Source organism: Convolutriloba macropyga, chromosome 14 (assembly GCF_964194025.1).
Source record: "Convolutriloba macropyga chromosome 14, txConMacr16.3, whole genome shotgun sequence".
Lineage (NCBI taxonomy): Eukaryota > Metazoa > Xenacoelomorpha > Acoela > Convolutidae > Convolutriloba > Convolutriloba macropyga.
Genome location: NC_134481.1, coordinates 46,966,872 through 46,991,370, shown reverse-complemented (window position 1 = coordinate 46,991,370; position 24,499 = coordinate 46,966,872). Strand labels below are relative to the sequence as shown.

Genomic DNA, 24,499 nt, shown 5'->3' with positions numbered 1-24,499 from the left:
TAAGAAAGAAATAATTGTAGAAAACTGTAAAATATATGTCCAATTGTGTTTTTCCGTTATTGCTCGATTCTGTTCAAACTGATAATTCAAAGATAATTGAGTTTTGCCTTGTCCCATAGCGAAGTACTTTTTAATCTTTCAAGCCAATTGATAGAAATGAGTTAAGCTCTCGCTATGTAAAAATGGAAAAAGATACATCGCGATTATCCTCCATTAAATCCTAAATTATTGTTAAAATGAAATTTAAAAGTTTATTCGTCTGCTAGAGCATTTATTATTCAATCTATGTTGAATCTATGTTAATCTTATTGATACGAGAAAGCGCTAATAAATACCCACAAAAACTCAGAGGACAACAAAAACTCCGCGGTAAAATAGCACTTTATAAAAACGTTCATGCTAAACAATCAAGACAGTTCAACCAAAAATAGTTACCCACCCCACAGATAACCCCAGAGATAATTTTGTTTATTTTCTTTTTTCGAACACGAATTATGTAAGCTTGATTTTAGCTTTTACCAATCAGCAGATTTTAAGAAACCGTTTTGTGGTTTTGCCGTACCGTTGCCGTAATTGTTTTTAAAAAGCGCAAAATCCAGATCAAAATATCTTTAAAACAAATAGTTCAAGAGAACATAAAGCTCTGTTCCAAAAAAAGTTTAGCAGAGAAACAAAACCTGTGAACTCAAATTGAGGCCCAAATCTACAACCTGACAAAATTCTCTCCATCGAAAGGAAACCGGTTGACATTGGTTGTTCTTAACTAAAGTACTAAAACCTACAAAGGACAGCAGTTTTTTAGGGAAGGGTTTAAATGAGGGGAGGAAGCAGGTTATGAGCAGAAAAATGACCCCCTACCCGAACTTCCCAGTGCTTCGGTGAACCGTATACTTCTAGATAACTAGAACCTATCAACGCCCTAAGAGAGCTATACATCATTTGTTTAAAACATCAAAAAAATACAATTTTCTGATATTTTCAGTCACCATGTTTATTATTAACAAACTCAATTTAGGTTGTATAGAAGTACTCTAGAGAAATTATAAATGAACCTAAATTCAGTAGTAAATTTTTTGTTACAAAATAGATATCTAATTGTATTTTTTTCATGCTGATTATTGTCCTAACCAATACTTCAGCGATGTCATCAAGTTTGGCTGTGTCTCATCACAAAATACTTCTTAATCTTGAAAAATCCCTGGGATACAACAGAACTTCATAAAATGCTCTTGCTAAACAGCTGTCTTCTTTCGATTTATATCGGATGGTTCGTTTTGAAATGGAGGAATGATAATAAACATCAACAATTGAACAAGATAATCAATCAACGAATTTTTAAAGCTAAATTAATAATTGCAGACCATTTTTTATTGTAAAAATTCAACATGTATTTGCTTCAGAAGCACCTAATCGATTTTCTGTAAAATGTGAATATTGAGTGAAAGAGTAAAATATAGCTAAGAATAACCCAGAATTATAGTACAAAAATTTAAGCAGGCTTAGTTTTTTGCAATGGACAATTGAGCATAAAATTACCATCATTACTTCACACCATAACTTATTTTTACAATCATCATTCTGACTTGCCGAGCAATTTTTTTTTTATTAAAAAGGAGAACTTAATGCTAATATAAGCAATTGTAATAAGGCGATTTGAAAATTTTAATTTTTTCAGGACAATTCTCCTTCGCTAAGTAAGAATTTTAATACCATCTTTTGGGTGTGAACCGCCTTGCATCAAATTGCCCACCTCCCCACATTTTTTTAAAAAACAACTTATCTTACTTTCCCCAAGATCCATCACGACATTCTCCATTTCATCGAGTTTAATAGGCACAACTTGATACTCATGTCCAAAGAAGAATTCACAAACATAAGCTTGATCTTTATTAACAACTTGTGAACACACTCAAGGGGTCAAAGAGTTCTCTCAAATTACTAAGCAATATTGCAACTCTCTCAAAACTTGCATCTATGTCGGAAAAGTAAATCTATGTTTGTTGGTCTTATATGAAGTGACAATGTTCTTTGGCCTGAATACCCTTTAATTCTTGGTATTTCACTAAGGATTCCATTTGAAACAAACCCTGTTGAGTACTTGCGTGGTTTTCCCAGACAAAGTCATCAAAGCAGCATAGAGATGTTTTTTTCTTAACAAAAAGACTTCGAATAAGGTTCTTTGTACAGATTCTTTGGAGTTAATTATTGCAAATTATCTACTCGGACACTATCTAGGCATCTGCAAAACAAACCCCAAGCACTAAAGTTAAAGTCATCATAAAAGTTATAACTATACAGCACAGAACTCAAATGTTTCTGAAATTAACCTTCCTGATTGTATTTTCTAAGATTTATCAATCCAGATTGTTAGTAACTCCGGTAAATCAGATATTTTCGCAAATTGGAAATCTGAAATAAAAAAATTCCGATGTCCACCATGAAACAAACAAGTTGTTTTTAAAATATTGCTTGTCACTCAACTATCAGTGTAGTTTATTTTCCTCAGAAAAAGATTGTTTTGATCATCACAAATAAAAAACTATTTCAACGAAATGAAGGTCAAATCGAACTAGACGCAGATGTTTAATAATCAACGTTCTGTTACTACGAAATCGCAGTTTGATCCAGCTGACACGCATTAAGTTATTGGCTAGTACTACCAGTGCCTCGAGCAATCTCGTTTTGGATCTTATTTACAGCTCGCAACGTTTCATCGGAAAAGGTGTTGCGTTATTTGAAAATTTTTTCGTGTTGCGTTGTTGAAAAAGCTTTTTTAAATAATGCGTTTAGCATTAGCCAAGGCGCTTTTAAGAAAACGTTTATGACTAAGCTGTGATATACGATTTAAATTAATGACTGAAATAAAAAGTGGTCATATTCTATATCAAAAACAACGAAATGTTGAAAAAAATTTTTTCCTTATACAAAACTGAAACGAGAAACTTCATCAGAATTTTTCGAAGAAAAATAAAATTGTGAACACAAATCGAAATTATATTCGATAACGGACGAAATGTTCTACAAAGGCAAGATGTTGACTTTGATTGTAGTTAACTTAGGTTAACGAAGGCAAGAAGTACGTTCAGAGAGTGCAACAAATTATGGATAGAAAACTCCCTGCACAATACAAAACACTGCTCAACAAGTTGCTTTGGTTAGCAGTTTACTTAGAGCTTACTAAATTCGGCTGTGGCTTAAACGATATCCACAAAGCAACTCTTCAAGTTCACCAAAATATGCCGTTTCAGCAGAAAAAATCAAACCATTCAAGCAGGTAAAAAAAATTCCGGAACAAAAACGGCCCAGAAAAAAATTTTCATTAAAACCAAAGGAGTCAAATAAAAATTATTGTATTCAATTACTGCAAAAAGTTTTGAAATTAACTAAAAAGTATAGGAATCTGTAAATTATTTGACCATTTAAGGTAAAATAAAAGAGTCTTGAAGACTTCGCGGTTGTTAACGAGTTTTTGACTTTTTGAGAAATGTCCTACCCTTAAATTGTGTTGTTAAGAATTATAAAAACTTTTAAAGAGATAATAAGCTCACGATGCGCAAAAATAAGACGAGAAAATACTGAGGAAAAACTCAAATTTTAGCAATTTATTGCTTTTTCGCATCTTCAGATACCATGTTTTGGTATTGACATTCATGTAGCAAATTAAACAAATCCATATCTCGAGACAATATCATCTTAACAATCTCTCTTTCAAAACGTAACTCTTAAAAACTAACAGCAATCTTTCAATACTGATAATGAGCTTTTGAAAAGATGTTGATCTTCTCAAATAGAATCCATACAAAGGATAAGATTTGACATTGATATGAGAACAGGTTCAGGTTGTTGCTTTTCGAATGCAAATTTTTTTTTTAAAAAAATAAATATTGCAGAAGTCTTGCTAGTTTGATAGCTTCTTTAAACAGATATACTGAAAAAATTTTATTTCTTTCATTTTGAAACCAATTATTGCGTCAAATAAGTTTCATTCCAAAAATTTACCTTTGAACAGACAACTTTCAATTGAGCCTATTAAAATCGTAGCAGCAGCTGAAAAGACAGCAGCAACATCTTTCAATTTTTCCATAAAATTAATAGTGTTGAGCTAATTTTAAAAATCTCAGAAAGATTTTATTAAAAAAAATGCTATCGAACGAAGTTGTGATTTAGTATTAACCACAAATAGGAATCTAAGCAAAGATAAAAAAGAAATACGCAGTTGCTTACTCAATCCTCTGAACGTGGCATAGAACTGATGTTTCGAAATTCTGAGTAACATATTGAAGCACTTGTCAAGCTCTTAGAAGCTAATACTAAGGAATATGATTTGAAAAATTGCACATGCTTGATGAAAAAGTTCTACATAAATTAATTTCCAATTTTTTTACTCGGAATTACTTTTTGACCGTCATTTAAAATTTTTGAAGTCTGACCAGATAATTGTTTATGCAGAAACGACAACGATGAAAAAACTATTCTACTGAAACTAATGCCAACTTTGTGATACATATTTTGTCCCGTTCCTTCCAGAATCGATGACATTTCTTTTGTACAAACTAGAGAACGCAGTAAGTGCAAAAAATAGATGTTCAAGCAAAAAATTAATTATAGATCAGACAAAAAGAGAAAAATATGGGTATATTTACGCTCGTTTACAAGCAATTATTTTACGCTCGGAACAAAAATATGCAGATCCAGCTCGAAACTACAAACTACTCTGAAACCAATCTTGCCACCTTGTAACATTATCATCATCTGGTGTCACAGAACTCTCTATTGTGTCCTAGGGTGACGAAAAGGACAAGAAAAACAATGGGTTTCCATTCGTTCGGTGCATTTCCTTAAACGTCTTTTCATCTCATTTGATTACCGAAAAATGAGTCCTCAAAATATTTGCAAGAGAGAAATAAAACCTACGCAACCTTTTTATGATTACCACGGAAAGATATGAGCCACTGAAAGAAAATCATTCAATCACTTTAAAATTTATACCGATATTTTTTCTTTTCATTTTTGATACAAAAAATGCAACAGATTAAACGAAAAATGGAATGTAACCGTTCACAGTAATTCGGGAAAAAACCCCTTGGCCAATATTTTACATAAAATAACTGACAAAAATTACAGCTGCAATCAAGTTCAAAAGCTCAACTGTACGATCACACGTGTAGGACACAATTTACCACTATGTTTTGATTTTCAAAACTGCCTACGCCAGCAAGAAAAAGTTTTAAAAGCATACACCACTTAAAATTTTAAACATCAATTATCAATTTTCCATCATTTATCTTTTTTGCTTTTTATTTATAGAAGAGCACATTTTTAAAACAGTGGTAAGAAATCTATACAGAGCAATGCCAGTCCAAATCCATAATCGAATAGCGTAGGACGAAACATTCTGCAACAAAAGGAAAGATGTTGACTTTGAATGTAGTTAACTTAGGTTAACGAAGGCAAGAAGTACGTTCAGAGAGTGCAACAAATTATGGATAGAAAACTCCCTTAACGCTCACAAACCTCTGCTTCCTAAGTTGCTTTGGTTAGCAGTATACTTAGAGCTCACTAGATTCGGATGTGGCTGGAACGATATCCACACAGCAACTCAAAGTCCTCAAATTCACCAAAATATGTTTCAGAAGATAAAAAATGAAACCACTCAAGCAGGTAGGGCGAAGTTCCGCAACAAAAACGGCCCAGAAACAAATTTTTTCATTAAAACCACAGGAGTCAAATAGGAATAATTGTATTTTATTACTGCAAAAACTTTGAAATTAAATAGAAAGTATCGGAAAATGTGAAACATTTGACCATTTAAAATAAAATTAAAAATATTGATTTCATTATTGCAATGCGTGTTCTGCAAAAGTTGCTTTTTAAACATATCTTCCTTAATAACTGCATTGATAAAGCGAACTTGAGCAAATTTTGATAACTCTGTTTGTCCTAAAACTATGCCAAAAAGAAACGTAAATAAACAGCAAGATCTGTGGAGCAACCGTAAGAAAATCATTTAATTAAGAGAAAACGGAGCAGTTAGGCTAAAAAGAAAAAATTGCAGATCTGAAATTAAAAAAAGGCCGTAGAAAAGAAAAGTAACGAGACGAGCAACAATAAAAAGAAAGAAACATTTTATACCTGTAATAATAATGGCGCAGGAAATATTTGAATAGGCACAAGATAAAAACGTTGTAACTTTATTGGCTGAATGACATATGGTCTGATTAGTTCTAACTAAAAGCAAATCCAACTTTATGCCAAATTTGCTCAAGTGCTAATTGCAGGAACAGTAATTTTTTGAAAAGCTTCAATATGTAGCTAAACTAATTTTTTGAGAAAAAAAATCTCTATAACCAAGTAAGCGTTTCTGAAACTGAGTCAATATCGATAGGGATAAAATTGTACTGCAAAGGATAACATTTCGCTTGATTCATGGTCCAGTGGTATTTAAATCGCAAAATACGTTCAAATAGTAAAGAAAGTAATGAGTGCAATGATTAGGCTTGTCAAACTTTGAGGCAATGCGTTATATAATATATAAGGAAGGCACTGTTTGCCAGAATCTAAACAATTCTTCGCTTTCTTTGCTCCATAAGCTCGGAAACATATGAAAGAAAAAGCACTTCAGAAACAGAACAATAAATTACAATTCGAGCTGAAATAACTAATTTAAAGTTAGGTGATTTAAAAATTCAAATCGAAACTGCGAACATAACCGACAAAGTCAGAAGAATTGCTATCAAACGACTGCTTAGAGCTCTAACCTATTTCAGACTGCTTCAGTCGGGTGGGGAAAATACGTTCACTAGGGATGGGCTTCAAATGACGATGTTATAACTATATAAATGTAATTATATATATATATATATATATATATATATATATATATATATATATATACATATATATATATAATAAATATATTTATATATTAATATAATTTTTTCAAGTCAATGGTCAAACGAAAAATTTGCATACAAACAAATTGGTGGGTAAAAATCCGTTAACGACTCAAAACTTTGTGCAAATAAGGCTCCGTACAAATTCTACTTATTTCACAATATAAATAAAATAAAAACATAGCAATAATTATTGGAAAAAGCAACTTTTATGTAGGAATGTGGTAATGTGCGTGTATGTGTGTGAGTGTGTGCGCGTGTGTTGTGGGGTGGGGCGTAGGTAGTTTCGGGGATAGGTATAAAGTGGGAGAGTTAGGTATATGTAGAGATTAGTTTGGGGGTATTTCGAGGGGTAAGTTGCTGGAGGAGGATGGTACGGGTAACGTAGTTGAGGGGGGGGGGGGGTAGACAGGGGGTAGATAGCTGCCCAGGGAGTAGGCAGGTATAGGGGTTGTTAGGTGTAGTTAGTCGGGGGTGAGGTGGGGGAGGGGGAGGCGGTTGGTCAGTAGTTTAGATAGGCTGGAAGGACTTATTTGGTCTAAAATACTCTCTCTCTTTTTCACTTTTAAAATTACCAGCAGTTCCTTATACTGTACGATACAAATGAAACAACTGTGAAAATCCAATGCTCAGACACAGAAGTGAGCTTTTCAAATGTTCAGGAATGTGTTCGAAAAATGTTAGATAAATATTAAAGAATTTCAAAATTCGAAGTTTTAAGAAACTTGCTTCAACTAAACAAAATCTGCGTAATGCCAATACTCTTCAAGGCGTTAAAAGACCAAAACATTTACAATAATTGCTATAAACTTCGTTCGAGAGAAATTTTAAAAAAAATCCGTCGGCCTGATAGAAAAATAATCGTCCATGTAATATTCTTCACATTTTTTTAAGTTGTTTTCATTTTTTTTAGTTGTTTTGAGCTTTTTCTTTCTTCATTAATTTTGGAAGTTCCCTGGAACTGGATTTGTAAGATAATCATTGGTTCAGGTTCTACAGTCCGATTGGCATCGGCTGTGTTTTGCAAAGAAAGCGTTCTGTTCTAATGTATAACCATTTTTATGGGGGGGGGGGAGATAATGAACAAACATACGAGAGGAGAAGAGACCGCAAAAAACTTAGTACACTTTCCGTTGAAATACTCTAACAAAAAATTCAAAGTTTTTTACCCCTTTTTTTTAATGCTGCTGCATATTACAGCAGATATTTTGAACCCATTGTTTGGGAAAATTCTAGTTTGAACAATGCATGAAAAGGTCAGAAATAAAAATAGTTTTGACAATTGCCGGCATCAAATTTATTTCTAGAAATTAAAAATTTAAAAAAATCTATTCAAGGATGGATTCCGTTTTCAAGAGGTTCTCGTTGATACTCCATTCGTACCTCTCCGCAAAAGATATCAATCAGCCGAAATTGAAATTAAAAATATAAAACCATTCTACTATAAACTTCCTATATATAAATTTGGAGGTTGGAACTACTATAGGAATGAAATGAAATTATAACGATTACACAATTATAACGAGAAAAATTACAGCTGAACATTTCACTTCTTTTTTTTATATATTATAAACAATATATTATAAACAATTGTCTATTATGATGTGAGTAAAGCAAATTAATTGAATTATTGACATTTTAGAAATTTATCTGAAAAAAATTGAAGAAGTCAGACAATTTTAACATTAACACGACGATTTTAGAATAACTCGACCTCACAGTTTTGACGAGATGGTAGACAAACAATAATAAAACATTTTTAAGTGCAACTTTTTTGCATTTTTATTAACTTAAAACTAACCTCCGGTTCGTCTCCGTGCTCTGTACAGCCAACACCGGAACACACGAATCCGGCTGCAAAATGGTTTCCAGGACAACCCGCACCACTACCACCCACAGCTCCAGGCATTCCTTCCGGGGTGTCTGCACCGACCAGAGGCAGTGTGAAATCTTTCGGGTCAACACCTGGCATATTTTCCCCAAATACGCCTCGCTTTTTCAAACTTAGGTAGTCACAGACGTACGAATTAAACCCGTAAACAGCTTCGTTCGGGTCCAGCAAAGTCGTACTCGACTCTTTAAAAGTCGTTAAAGAGTACTGTAAGTTATAACTAGTTTTAGTGTAGTTATAATCAACAAAGTTAGGGATATAATTGTGGTCATCTAAGTCGTGGTAAGTTGGGGGGTCGTTGCTGGATCTGCTCTGAAAAAGGGCATCAAATGGTTCGGATCGGCGTCTTCGACGACGAGGTCTGTTGGATCTCGGATCTAGTGTCGTGTCGTCGTCAGTTTGTTCGTTCTCGGCGGTGAGAAAACTCTGAAGACAGTAAAAAAGTTTCTTATTTTGAGTTTTTCTTTCGCTGCTCATGATTAATAATGTCCGTTAATTCCAATGTTTCTAGTAAATAAGTTGAATAGAGGTCTCGCAATTTTAGCAAAAGTACAAAGATATGTTATAGTAAAAAGCTATAATCTGTTATTAAACTTCCATAAATATTTTGAGCGACAAATAATTCTGTGAACCCAGAATTGATCGCAGGGTTCCTAAAACCTTTAAGGATTGCTCTTATTTTTTTGAAAAATATTTGGTTAAATTTGACCTTGAAATCAACACAAATCAAAAGCTGTGAAACGAAAGTAGATAACAGCAAACGTTATGATATCGCTCAAAATTTACAGACATTTTCCAAATCGATAGTTAGGAAAATTAAATGCCGTTTCAAATCGAACTGAAAAGTAAGCACGCCTTTTAATCAACGGACTATGGATAATCTTAAGGAAAAAAAAATTGATGTTCTAATAATGGTTTGAAAGAAATCATCTCAACTTTAGTAAACAACTATTAGCTTGCTGAAATTTATGAATAATTTTCTAGCTAACAATGAAAAAGAATTTGACCACAAAAGATAAATTGTTAATTTGGGTCACAGTATGAATTTAAATTCGAACAGCTGGTTAAACTTTTTGAAGCTAAATTTGCATTATCGATCTGAAAATTTGAGAGCAAAATTTTGATTAACTCGATTTGATTAAGTCCCATTAAAGCATCAACAATGTTAATTTATTTATAAACGTGTAATAACTTAGATAAAAATGATAATTTATGAATTTTCCGAATATACTATACTATAGATGCGAATTGTGTAAAATCAGGACAAATACTATTTTTAAGATAGTAGACGGTTATAAATCTTGGCTAACAATATGTAATAAGTTGTATTTGGAATAGAGTACTTTTCAGAAGTCAAGCGCTAGTTATAAGTAAGTTATGATTAATAAAGGGTTTTAATTTCTTGCTCGTTAGGTTTATGAGAAGAAAGCGCGGACCGAAACTTGGAGGAAACCCGGGTGAAGTTTTTGTAAACAAAGCATGAGCTTTTCAGGTGCTCGGGTAAACGTAATTTAATTGGGGGGCATACAAGCGTACCACCGAATGGGGGGGGGGGGGAGGGAGGGCTGAGATTTGGGGGTATAGGTACAACTGCATATAAGTATTATTTGTTAGGATATTTACAGTTGAGGTGACAAATATTTAACAATGTATATTTACTGATCAGGAGGGGCAAACACTTTAGCAGTTAGATAAGAACTTTGTCAAGTTATGGTTTTGCTGTGGGCTTGAGAAGCTTAACTTTACTCAGCTAAAATTAAGGTACACCCCGAAAGAGATTTCAACAAGGCAATTCTAGTACTGAAGGCCCCATTATCGTTTAGTTAATCGTTAGTTTAATTATGTATCCCTGTTAGCTTATAATTTGCTCCAGTTCCGTTCGATTATGAATATTTGACCGATTTCACGCGAAGTCGAATGGTGGTCCAGGAAATATTAAGCCCAAAGCAAGTAACCTTCATTGTTTCAAAATGGTTCACGCCGAAAATAACAACCCTAAGGTCGTTTATTAAACCAATTCCATTTCTAGGCGTTCCTTTGCGGTTTTCGCCCTTTGATATTAAACGAAGTATAAATTCATAATTATTATTTTTAACAATTCACTAAGCATAGCAAATTTAGCAACCAGTAAAATTTGTTTGCTTGTTTAAACTTTATAGAAATCTTTCTGGAAAACTCAGAACTCGAAGTTTTTATCTCTCAAAATTCATTTTTACGATTTTTCCTGAAAAAAAATCATCTTTAGTTAGAAAGAACTGATTAAAAATTTCGGTTCAGTTTTTTTAAAATAAGTTAAATTTAGTGGACGTTTTGCATATTTTTGCAATACAAAAAATTTGCCTGAAGTGCAGAAGCAAAAAAAATTCTCCCGTACATGTATTCAATTTATTTTGGGCTTTCATATTGGAGCTGTCAAAAGAAATTTTAAAATCTAATCGGCCAAAAATGACGTAGGCTTTCAAACTTAAACATCTTTTAACCATATTCAATCGCAAACTAAGAACCGAAAAGCAAAGAGCGTTATGGCAGTGATTGTCCACGAAACTTTCAGATTAACTTTCAAACGCAAATTTAAGTACAAAATTGCATGTCCGTACGATCGAACTCAAAACTAAATCTGTAAATCCTGGTTGAGCTTCGCAAGTCTTGAAGTAGAGCAGCTTAAACATGTAAACATGACTTAATTCCAAGGTTATTAAATAGGTTGACGACGTTTGTTAAAAATGGTCTCAAATAGATTCGCCTTAATCGCTAGCAGACATTCGTTGTGTATTTGACTGACTTCGGCAAGAAAGTTTTGACGGTTTCTGAGGTCCACATTGTAGTTTTAGAAGTTTAAATAAAGACAATGTTACTGCGATAGAAGGTCATGAAAACTTGTTGTCGGTGTCGATCTCTGATCTTTCGCAATGATGCCACAAGACTGCAATTTTCTTTGTTGAGATGTTATAGAACAAGGAGGCTCGGTAATGTACGTTTGTACATAAAATTCCGACCCCGCTTCTTCACATTTTTAACTTAATTGTCCACCCAATGTGGAAAACTTTTAAAACTCAAGTATTGCTCAGCAAACCGCTCAACGAATAAAGTAAAGCAAATGAATGTATTAGATGGCCAATGAAACCTGCCATTATTAAGTTACATGAGAAAATACATCCTTAAATGTCAAATAACAACAAACATTATTTTCATCCAAATCTCAATGTCTATTTTTAAAAGAAAGCACAATAACAAAATCAAAATAGCATTAGATCAAAATTAAACAAAAACAAATTAATCTATGCTTCAAAAAAGTTATATTACAACACCAAAAAAACCTCCCCATTAGTGTGATATTGTTGCAAGAAAACAAAACAGAACCTCAATTATGGGCCAACAACCAGAAATCTCAAATTATTCATGAAAACGCGTATCAAAACCAACAAAGCATTAGTTGAACAAAATACTTATTAACATGGTATTTATGTCTTTTAAAAAAACTAGCTATATTGAGAAAAAGGAAGAAACATACCCGGCAGATTGCCGGAAAATAGCGGCCGTTGATTCCAATATGAATGATTGGGATTTAAAGAATAGAAGATATTGAAAAAAAAAGATTTTTGTACAAAAACATTTTTTAAGTCCGATTTATTTTGATGGCATTTCGTCGTTGAACATGCTTCTGTTTCTTCTGAGAGAGGCTGCAGGGGCTACTATCAATACCAATAAGCATTAGAGACGGTAACTAAGACTTATAGGAACGACGTTCAAATAGCGGGCATCTAAAATTGGGCTTTTATGGGTTTATCCCGTTTCTATTTCTGACCTCAATTTTTTATACTGACTCTGTTCATTTTGAATTGTTTTGCTGAGCAACTGATGTTGAAAATCACTTTTAGAAGAATGAGAGAAGAGAGAAACTAGCCTAGAGAAGTCAAAAAAATTCACGCAAAATGTTGAAAAAGCGGCAAAATGAGGTTAAGCGAAACATTTTTTTATTCGTCGACGACGTAAAAAAACATAGCAGGACAAGTCCTGACGTACAATTCAAAAAATTTTCATTGACTAGACAGAAAAAACTAGACCTAGAATGGACTTTGAGTGAATTGAGAAAACCATTTTTAAAAAATCAGATCAAAAAATAAGAAAAAAAAATCAATGTCAAAATGCCGCAGGTGAACAAAAAAACCACTAGCGAGAAATGAAAATTTAAATCAAACAAAAAACTAGGCCTAGAATGACTTGTTAATGGATTGGGAAAACCATTTAGAAAAAAATCCGATCAAAAAAACAGAAAAAAACAGTAAAAATCAGAGTGAAATTGCCGCATGTGAAGGAAAACCACTACCGAGAAACCGAATTTTCGTTCAAACACCACTTTCGCACTCTACTTTAAAATTAGGGCGAAAAAAATCATGCCGCAAAACCACTCGCTTTTTCGCCCCATTTCCTGTTTCGGCGTGACCAAAAGCACTACCCCAATTTGAATTCAAAAATATTGAAAATGTGTGAACAGATCTTAAAAAAAAGACAGCGCCCCAATACAATTCAAATTTTTTGGAATAGTAAAAAAAATTAGGAGCGCTATAATAGCCGGCTGAGAAGATGAGGGCGGCTATTAAAAATTACAAAGCTCAAAAATTCATTGGTGTTTTTTAAACCAGGTATTTTCGAGAATCATAAAATCATAACTTTTCAACTAAAAAAAAACGGTCATTCTGCACCTCCTCTTTAGGAAACCACTTGAGCTCGTTATTAGTGACACTATGTCATAAGGCTACATAACAAATACGGACAGATCTCAAAATCTCACAATCACTTTTACGAAAAATCAGTTTTGAAAGGGCTAAAACTATGAGACACAATAACCATACAGAAAAACGTTTAGCCATTTTGGAAGGTTCAATTGCAGGTTGAGAAGACCTTTCTGTAATGAGACTAATTACATACAGAAAACATCAAGAACAAAAAAGAGTGCTTTAAAAATCTATTTGTTTTTGAAGAAATTTTATTTGAGAGTCATTAAAATATTTAACTAAAAAGTCAAGAGAAAAAATTGGCTCATTCCCACGTCTAATTGAAGGCATTGCGACCTTTCTTTATCCAGAACATGTTGGACAACTACAAAAGGACGAGGAAACTGGTAAAAATTAAAAATTTCACCAGATTTTTGCAAAAAACGGTATTGCGAATGTCAAAAATTCACCAAAAAACTTTTAAAAAAGTTCCACTTTGCATCCTTTAAATGCCAATTAGATCGCTTGTTTATGTGATAATTTGTCAAGTAAACAAAAAAACCTCAAAATTGTGCAAACAAACGTTTTTTTAAGAATGGTAGTACTTAAGCCATAAAACAATTTCATAAAAATAAAACCACATGAAACAAAAGATTGAGATGTCTTTACTGAGTGAGATTTAGCTACAAGCAGTCGGAAGTAGGAAAAAAGATGAAAGGGTCAGAATTTCACTAATATTTTTTAAAACCAAAATAATACAATGTCATAAGAGCCATTTGATGTCAACTGAAGACATGGTTTATTTTTATATTTACCAAATAAAGAAATCGATTTGATTCATTTGACTAGTGAGACTAAGTGATAAGGCTGCACAAAAATGAATGCCAGCGAAAATTCATATCAAGGTTACAAAAAATCTTGCAAAAACAATGAGAACATTGAGCTCAACCTGAAAACCTGGTGTATATTATGTTCATTGGAACTAATTTTCATGTAAATTGGAGCTGTATTTGATGAAACTTGATTTGAAATTCTTCTCACCGGAAATCAGCTGTAAGAAAAACAAAAATTACGAAAAAGATTTGAAAAAATATTAGCGCCTCAATGAAATGCCATTAGCTTTTGATTGTCTGAGACCAAGAAGAGAAAAAACTAGCCCTCTTATAGATTCACGTCAAAATAAAACACTTAACCGTTCAATATAAAAGCGAATTAGATAATTTGGCAAAGACAAGATTTCAAAATATCAAAAATTAATTTAGCGAAAATTGGGCTACATCCTAAATCACGAATTCACTCATAGGAAATGGAATTAAAATTAGACCGCTTTTTGGAGTTAAAAATTTGATGTCATCTCTTTTTAGGTCTCTATTTTGGCAAAATTAAACAAAGGAGGCTGAAAAAAAATCGAATTTGGAGCCATTTTTGAGGAGACAAGTCCAAAATTGAAAAAATTTATCAAAAATTTTAGCGAAAAAACTCGGCTGAAACCATTCCGCCACCCTACATTTTCTCTCAAGATAAATCCGCTAAAACTGTTGTTGATAATTTAACAGCTTTTAGCAGAACTGACAAAAATTTGCTTAAAAAATTGCGGAAAATATAAAAACGACGGAAATCGAGTTTTCAATCCCAAAATTTTACACTTAAAAATACTTGTAAAAAACAAAATTAAAAAACTTTTTTAAAATAAAGACGGGCTTTTTTTTATGCCAACCTTAACTCTGCAGGATGATTATATCGATCTGCCAAAATTGACTGAACAAAAAACCCATTTGAGCATGTAGTTATCTCCCCCCATAAAGTGGGATCGGAAAAAAATATCACTTTTGAACCAAAGTTACCACTGAAAAATTTTGCGTGGTTTCAAAGGAACTATCGACTTGAGCTGGACCTAATAGGTTAAACTTGGATAGTTTCAAAACCGAACAACCCAAAATTATGTCCCAGGACGAATTAACATCTGATCAGACGGAATCGTGCTTTTTATGTCTTTTCTCAAAAAAAAAATTTTTACATCTTATAAACAAAATGTTTAGAATGTTGCGTACAATTAAGGCTTAATAGTGCAAAAAACGTATTGAGGACATCTCAAAAAATTTTTTTATCACAGTTTCTATAATGGCCTTCAAGATTTCTTTTAAGAGTAGAGTTTTAAGATTTCTTTTAAAAGAACGATTGGTAATGCGAGTTCGCACATACTGTTAGAACCCGGTATTTGTCAAGCAACAAATAGTGCTAGAAAACCTAAATTCGGTTCAGATGCTCATGTTGATTCAAACAAATTTTACGTCAATTGAACTAGTGAGCTAACAAATTTGGTTCTCTATTTTTAGCTGACTCTTTCTTTTGAGAACTTAAATACCGCTTTTGAAAATAAAGAAATCAAATTGGCAGTTGTGATAGATTACATATCTTGAAATTTCAGCATTCTCTAAATTCAGAAGGAAAAAACCAAATTTTTCTAGTCAAAAATTATTGGCCAATGCACAATTATAGGCTAATGAATATATAAATATTCTAAAGAAAAAGTAATTTCTTTCGTCGTATCTTCTGAAGTAATGTAGCTCCAACGCATCTTTTAATTTTTGAGTACAGTGCAAGTTCCAATCTGTTTTTCTACAATTGTTTTCAGAGGAAAAAAGTATGGTTAAACAAAATCAGCCCCCGACAAACTGAAAAAGCAGCGGTTTTGGAGAACTAACTGTGCATGTTGTCTTAAAGACGGAGTTGGATTAAAAAGTATATTTCAATTAGAAACAACTCCAGAAAATGAAGAAGTTTTCTCTTAAAACTTTTTTACAGACACCATGTCTATGTCTGATTTAATTTTTTTGTTTTTCGGACTGAGAACACCTCTCTATCTTTGTTACACGTTACTTTTAGCCACTTTAACAAATAACAGTAATTCATTTATGATTAATTTAGGCTGCCAAAAACTGACGCCTACTGCAGTGCTATTTATCTTGAGAAGCAAAAAAATTCCTTCACCTAGGCCTAACTCATAGCCTTGAGTTCCAACTGGTAGCGCAAAATTAAAATAAACTTTCAAAAATTCAATCCAATTTTTTGCCGTGTCACCAATATATTCAAATCTGATTGATGGTGTCTTTCACCGGGAAGCAACCTCGCTTCGTCTTCTACACTGATCTCTCATAAAACATTAACTGGCGTCCTTTACTTCGATTGTGACGTAACTCTTGAAGAAAAAATGCAACTCAAAAAAATGTGATAGGAGCAAATTCCACTAAGTTTCTCCATTAGGTTTTTTTCTTACTTTTTCAATAAATTCATTTAATTTTAGATGAAGATTTAGAACTGAAAACACAAACTTGACTTATTTTAAAGCAATTTAACGTCACCTAGCGATAACAGCGCTTTCTATCAAATTAGACAAACGCACTAATTTTCAAACCGGCCTATAAAAGAAGTCTGAAAGCTGCCTATGACTAAAAGAAGTATTTCTATACCAAAATATAACAGTAAAGTATTCTTTTCAGTGCCGCAACAGCAACATTGTAATAGTTTGAAATGTTTCAAAAGATTTTAGACAATTTTCTTTTGTGAAATCAAAAATTATACATTATTTCCATTAGACATTTAAAAAGTGTTTAAGTTGAACCCAAATTTTATCAGCACAACATAAAAAATAATTTACAGCATGTACCTCAACTATTAAGCATGAAAACTTTTACAACATTTAGAAACAAAATGTGCAAAATTTCTGTAAACTAATTTTTGGTATCAACTGGATGTTTTTTTGATCCATGAAAATAAACCTATATTATAAAATTATTCATTTTAATTATCTCAAGTTATAAACATGAAAAGTGGAGGAAGCTTAAATATTTTTCAGATTTTTAAACCACAAAAAATTTAAAAACTCAATCAACAATCGATTCAATTTTTCACGGGCTTTTTATTTAACTTTTTTTAAATCTCTCCTCAAAAGATGTTGATGGACCACGATTAAGTTTAAAAGATGTCGGGATCGTACAAAGTTCTGAACTCGCAAGTATATTGAGAGGGTTCAATTTATAGTCAACAAATTATGCCAACATCTTATTTTGATGTATGTGATAATGTTGCTACTTCTCACACTGTTAATCTGTGACGTTACAAAATTTACATTATCATTTACAAATAAGTTTAATAGTATAATATTTACCCGCCCGGTTCAAAAAATCTTCATTTTTTCTGAGTAGAGCTTGTCTAAACAAAGTGGTTGACAGAAAACTATGTTTCTTAATTTATGGCTTGTTAAATTTTGTAATAAATTTATTCCTAATTTTTTAAGATAATTTCGAACTAGCACACCAAAGATTCCCTACTTTGTACAAACATAGCTACGAAACTAACAAAAAAGTAATGGCCTGGCTCGTTTTTTGTGCAAATGAAACCTGAAAGACCAACAATTTTCATACTTTTAATTTTGACACTTTTTCATAGAGAGTTGCATAAAGATCATAAAGTTAAAAGATCATAGTAGCAAAACATAGTTTCCTTTGAAAAAAAATAATAAATTCATTACCGAAAATTTGATGAATTCTATTAATATTCATCCTTGCAGCGACAGTTGCAGAAAGCAGACAACAAACAACATGTGCGTCTTAATCAAGAGGGCATTCAGTTGTAAGCATAAACAGCACATATCGCTAAAGTTATAATGCAACTCTAAAATGAAAAAAATTAGTGTCTATTAATACTGAAATTTTAGAGAGACTAACCAGATATTTTCTTTCCAATTCAGATTCAACAGTAAAGTGCTTTTAGATGCACAATAATTGTTGTCCACGACACAGGAGCAGGTGGTATTAATTCAACACAAACTTCAATTTTGTTCAGACAGAAATCTAATCATAATTATTTTGTGTGAATCATTGTTGGCTCCAACGATTTTATAAGAGCAAAAATTAAGTTCCATTCACATATTTAGAGGGATTTAGAAAAAATGAACAATAAGTTTGGTAAAAAGGGAAAAAATACCTGGATACAAAAAGCGATATAAATATAAGTGAAAACTTTTCCCGTGGATCAAGAAGCGGCTGATTTTAAAAAATGAAAAAATGAGAGTTTTAGAAGCGGCTGATTTTAAAAAATGAAAAAATGAGAGTTTTAGAGTAATCGAAAAACACATGAACTTTTATTAACTTGAAAGAAATTCGTGATTTGTTTTTAACTCTATTTTTTAAAAAGAAAAGGTCACGGCCATAAAAACAGCTGTTGTTGCAATACCATCGGAGTCGTATCTGTGCGTGGAGCCTGCTTCATCACTTCATCTGCTTTTGGTTTTGCGCCTTCGGAATTTGAAAGTTTGATGATTCGAATAGTTGTGGGTTATCTAGCTTGCTTTTTTTAGAAGTAATGAAAGCAACTAAGGCGCCCGTTCGGCAAAATAAAACCAAAATTTTTGGAGAAAAATTGATAACTTTGAATGGTTTATGTAGTTGATTGTTACTCTGCTTTTTGTTGAAAAAAACTATTTCAACAACATAAGCCATTCAAAATCATTTGGAGTTTTGGAGCATTGTCTAAAAAATTACGTCACTGGTTAAAAAGCATTATATATCTTCATCTTTGTTTCCGATTTTTCTTGGAGAAATAGTGAAATAAGCAAACAGCTTATATATTCGCTAGTATGGTTAAAATTTAACTAATCTTTGTCATATTCGAGAAAGTTATGATTGAAGGTTATTTTAAATGAAAAAAAACTGAAAGTAAGCCAATTTTCATTTTAAAACCTAAATAATCGAAAACAATTATTCAAAGTTTTGCCGAAATGTGAGACAAAAAAATATAGATTTTATATATGATATTATGATATCTTTGTGATATTATTCAGTCATATATATATATATATATATATATATATATATATATATATATAAAATATGATAGATCCCGTTTTCTGGTTTGTTACAAAACTTATCTGATCAGAGTTGTGTAAAAGGAAATAACTCGGACACAAAAATCAAATAGAGAAATATTGGTTGTAAATGATAGCCATGGTGCTCTATTTCAAATTTTTTGAAGATTTTCCCGCCTTTAAAAAGTCTGAGAAAATCGATTCAAATTAAGTACCGCAAAAATTGATCAAGAAACACAAAATAACCTGAAACAAAACCTTTTTTCGCCACAAACAAGAAATTGTTATCAAAAATTGTTTGCTAGGATATTTGATTGAAAATTATCAATTTGCACGCAACGCAAATTGTGATAGCGAAAGGGTTTTTCAATAGCCTCATAGCCTCTAGTTTCTTTATTCATAAGAGTTCGTTGGCATTTTGTACCCGATGCATTTTTAAAAGTTATCAATATCAAAGAAAGGAACATACACTTTTTCAAAAGCAAGTTGTAAGAGATCCAGATCGAAATTCATGACGATGGAGCGGTTGAAAATCAATTAACAAACACTCTGCTTATCGAATTTATCGAAATTATCAAAAATGGAGCGCGGAAAACATAACAATGATATTATCTGTACTTCAAAAGAAGTTCTTGATGGTGATAGGTAGCATTGAACGAATAGAGACATCTGTAGAACTGTTTTTTTACAAAACAGTTTTCATTATGAATTTTCTCTATAATGCTATTCAAATTTTTGTGCCAAAAACTGCATACTGCTTTTGAAGTTTAACGTCCGCTCTCAGATGTAAATTAGAGTAATTATTGGAGTCATTCTCATACTTATCAAAAACTTCGGAAAAAATTCGCCAATATGATGTCGGACTGCCTCTATGACTTGTATCACTAAAATTCTCATACTTGTTAATTGTTCAAGTTCTCGGGGCAATTATTTGAAGAAATATAACTAAAGCAAAAATTTTTACCTGCAAACTGTGTCCATGAGTACTGCCAAGTTGATCTAGAAACTCCAACTACATATAAACTTATACAAAAATTCAGCGGGCAGACGAACGACAACAACTTTTGCTCAATAACATGGCACAATTTTAGCCTTCGTGTATGGGTAATACAAACAATTTAACTTCCGGATAATATTCGAAAACCTGCAAAAATTTTAATAACATTAGAAAAAATTGTCAGGAAGAACTAACAATTAAATTTTCAAAAAGTACTCGAATCCTCGATCTTTCGTTTGCCATTCAGATGCAATTGTATTAAGATAAGAAGACTAGTGTAATCAAATTCTTCGCCTTTTTGCGAGCTCAAAAATTCTACGAGTTGAAAATCAGTTCCTATTTTCTGGCAAACATAATCTTAGCTTACCAACTAAAACCGTTGACTTCTGCTGTTAATTTTAATAGCAAACTTTTTTTCTCGACAAGGCAACCGTCCTATTCCAATACAAAGTAAAGTTTCAATTAATTCAAAATCCAGTAAGTTGAATTCGGGCATTTATAAAAAGAATTCAGCCTTTTCTCTTCTGTCTAAAAAATTTGCAAGAATTTTTTTAATATAACTCGGGTTCTACGTTAAACAATATTACGTAGTCAAGAGAGTAGTGATTATTAACTTATGATGTAATTTATCAACTTTATAGCCCAAAAACCTATTCTGTGTTTTCTGATTCAAAAATCAAAGATAAATGATATAAGAAATTGAAAAAAGTACTCAAATTGATTTAAAAAAATCAGTATACAGTCCATTTTTCGGAGGAAAAAACATAGTCAACGATGAATGTTTTGAGTTTCTGTCAAAGTTACAAAATAATTTATTTTTTTGCAGTTAATTGTGCCAGAAACAATCAACTGCGGGAGAAATTATCAAAAATTAAAAAAATAGACACCATCCTCCTATCAAGCTACGGATTATTCTATCCTATTTTCTCCACACTCAAAATATTAATCAGTCCAATGAACAAAGCAAGTCTAACAAAGAAAAAAAATTAAATTCAATTTTTGAAGAAAATAACCTTTTGCTAATTAAGTTTAAAAAACGACAAAAATGGCTGTTTCTCATTGTTTCTTGGCTGCAGCCAATGCTATGCAAGTTTGAATCTCAAACTAAACATTTAGCAAAAGATGTTTCCTATGATTCGTTGTTACGCCTCAAGAGATGTCATGATTACCTTTTAACCGTAAGATTACCAGTGAAACAGGATATAAAAGTCATTACTGCACATGAACATAAGTGATCAGACAAATTTGCTCAGCAGAACTCAAAGGCATGTTCATAATTTTTCTTAGCCAGAAAGAACACAAATCGTAAGAAAAAGTTCCACTGAGAGCCAAAACATTTCCGAAGCAAAATTTTGTTTTGACACTACCATTTTTTCCAGAGTAACTTTTCTAATACGCAGTTACAAATTAATATAAGAGGTCTTAAATTAAAATAAAAGGCCTTTTGATTCTAAATTTGTACTGTTTTAGGGTGAACGGCTTTTTGAATGCCGCTAGCCTTTCTTGCGGATAATTAAAACATTGTTATTTTTCTATTTTTTTGCTTTCCGTTCTTCACGAGTTTCAACTCTGATCCGATGTGTCCCATTTTGAACAGTTATTCACACATTGAAGTGAAACGTACATTAGGTCTCCCGAGAACAATTGCAGGGAGGTTGCAACCTGCGGAAAATTTGAGGAAAAATGTTTAAAATATTTCGAAACACTTTTTAAATTCTTTTTTTCTTCCCTCTATGTTTAATATACATGTATCATTGATTTGCATGGTCTATGAGGGACGTTGATCAGACAAACAGTGCCACTTATTAATCTGTTGGAAAAAAATGCAGAAAATTTTTGTAAAAAATGTTCACAGATTTTGTCTTTGTGATTTTCTACAGTTCCCCGGTCATCTTCTTAAACTTTTCTGCTGTTGAACATATCATGTGTTAAATCGCTAACTGATCAAACACAGAAACATGCGTTGAGGTGACATAATTTGTTCTGTAATGTCAACTTTATGAGGTTAAAAATTTTCTGATTCAACTCTTGGATCTTCTGTTTAAGACCCCCACTCAAATATTAGTGGGGTTCTGCATTTCCTAGGCACATGTGCTATTTGTTAACCGATGACGTGCTCAGATAACTACAAATTTGTATCTGGCGAGTGATAAATGTCACTGAAGTCCAATAAAAGAAGAGATCAACATTTATTAAAGACTCTATCGGCATGAATCAGTGGAAGAAAATGGGATAATATTCATCAATTTTACATTAGTATATTACAAATTATATCGATTTTTTGAGAATTTTTTAAACTTGGGCAGAAAAAATGTTGGAGGAATGTTGAGTATATATTACAATGAAATCTGATCTCGCCTGAATGGATCTAATCAGAAGTAGACTTTTTTGAAGGCTACAAAAATATCCGTACCATTCCTTAAAACGTATGACGTAATTTGTGAAATAGCAAAATAAATTGACAGCTTCATATTGTCCTAGCTTCTCAGCATTTCAAGTGAAGACACACAAAAATTACTGTGAAAATCCCATAAAAATTAAGGGTGTTTTCTACACGGAAAATCAAATTTATTACACGAAAAATCGGGTTATCCACACAATTTTTCGTGTGAATCACACAAAAAAGCATGAGATTGAGCCCGATAGAATGGTGTAAAATTGCCGATTTATCATGTAACTGGGCATTTTCTCAGATGTCATTTTTTAAACCGAAAATTGTGCTGTAATGAAAAAAATTTAGAGTATACGTCTTTAAATTTTCAAAATTAGCCCATACGGTTAAAAGATGGTAAAATTCAAATAGTACTCACATTGTGTCAAACTTTGAGCGCAGCAAAATTTGGATCTCTTCTGGTTCCTTTCAGCAAAATTTCAATTTTTGAACAACTTTCTGTTCGGGAACTTTTATCGAAAGATTAATATATAGAATGTGTCTATTTCAGAGCACATATTTGATAAAGATGTGAGTTAATGAAACTGAAATAATAATGCGTTTTTTAGTAGAAAAATCTTAAAAACAAATTTTGTGGCGCTGACTCTTGCTTGTAATATTGTCTTGATGACGCCTGTCTGCAAATCGTTCTTATAGTTGTTTGTAATGTAGCCAACAATTCTGAAAACTATTTGTTTCAAGCACGTCAATTATAGATTTGCATATTCCAGCCATAAACAAAACCAAACTTCAAAAGTTTCAATATAAAAACAAGTCATTTTTAGCTGAGAAATTTTAATCAATAGATTTATTATTTTTCGTTTCAACAACTGTTTGTATACGAGAAAAAAGTTAAAAACCGATATTGTTTGATGTTCGATTGATTTTTTACGTACAGAGGCGGCATTTCTCTCTTTTATAAAAAACGTTAGCACCGAATTTTTACTTTTCAAAAAAAGAACATTACTAAATTTGCTTTACATCAAAACCATACAAAAACAATTTATAACAAGGAGGCTCGGTAATGTGCGATCGCATATAAGCCTCTACCAAATGAGGAACAGATAGAAAACTCCCCAAAAAATCAAGTCGATTTAAAAAAAAATTGGTGTATGAATGAAAAAAGAGCCTCCAAAGCAAATAACTCAGTGGAGTAAAAAATGATGCATTAGATTCATGAGATATGCCAATATTAAGAGAGCGAGTCAAGACGAACAGCAAAATAAAACAACAACAACAAACATTAATTACATCAAAAAATATATGTCCGACAGTCAAAAAAGCGTCAGATGAAGCTGAAAATAAACAAAATAACCTGTAATTCATCAGAAAAGATATGGGACCAGTTCATAATAAGGCTTGGTAACAATTAGACAATAAAGAAGCAGAACAGTAAGGTTATAAATCGCTTGATTTTTTTAAACAATTCATTTCAAAGTAATGAAAACCATTCGAAATCAATAGAAATACCCCCATAGGTTTATGATTACCAATACGTGTATAGAAGGGCATCAAGACCTATAATTATTATGTTTTTTATGCGGTTACAAAAAAACAACAAATAGACAACAAACAAAAAAACAATTGAAACTTGATAGGAAACGCTGTCGAAGCGGTAAAGCCATTATTGGCCTTCGAATTATGTTCAGTTGCGCCTTCCTCGAGGACTGATTATGTAGTATGCAACCTCTCATTGATGAGATTAG

At 32.2% G+C, this 24,499-nt stretch overlaps 1 protein-coding gene across 1 annotated transcript in view; it reads right to left on the bottom strand.

Annotated features, from left to right (window-relative positions):
* The window catches only part of LOC142353189 (uncharacterized), a 137,166-nt gene extending 126,908 nt beyond the window's left edge, over positions 1-10,258 (bottom strand). Inside the window, exon 1 of the mRNA XM_075405406.1 lies at positions 8,695-10,258. Coding sequence (XP_075261521.1) covers positions 8,695-9,261 — 567 coding nt within the window. The 5' untranslated portion in view covers positions 9,262-10,258. The remainder of the gene's footprint in view (positions 1-8,694) is intronic.
* Between the last annotated feature and the right edge of the window lie 14,241 nt (positions 10,259-24,499).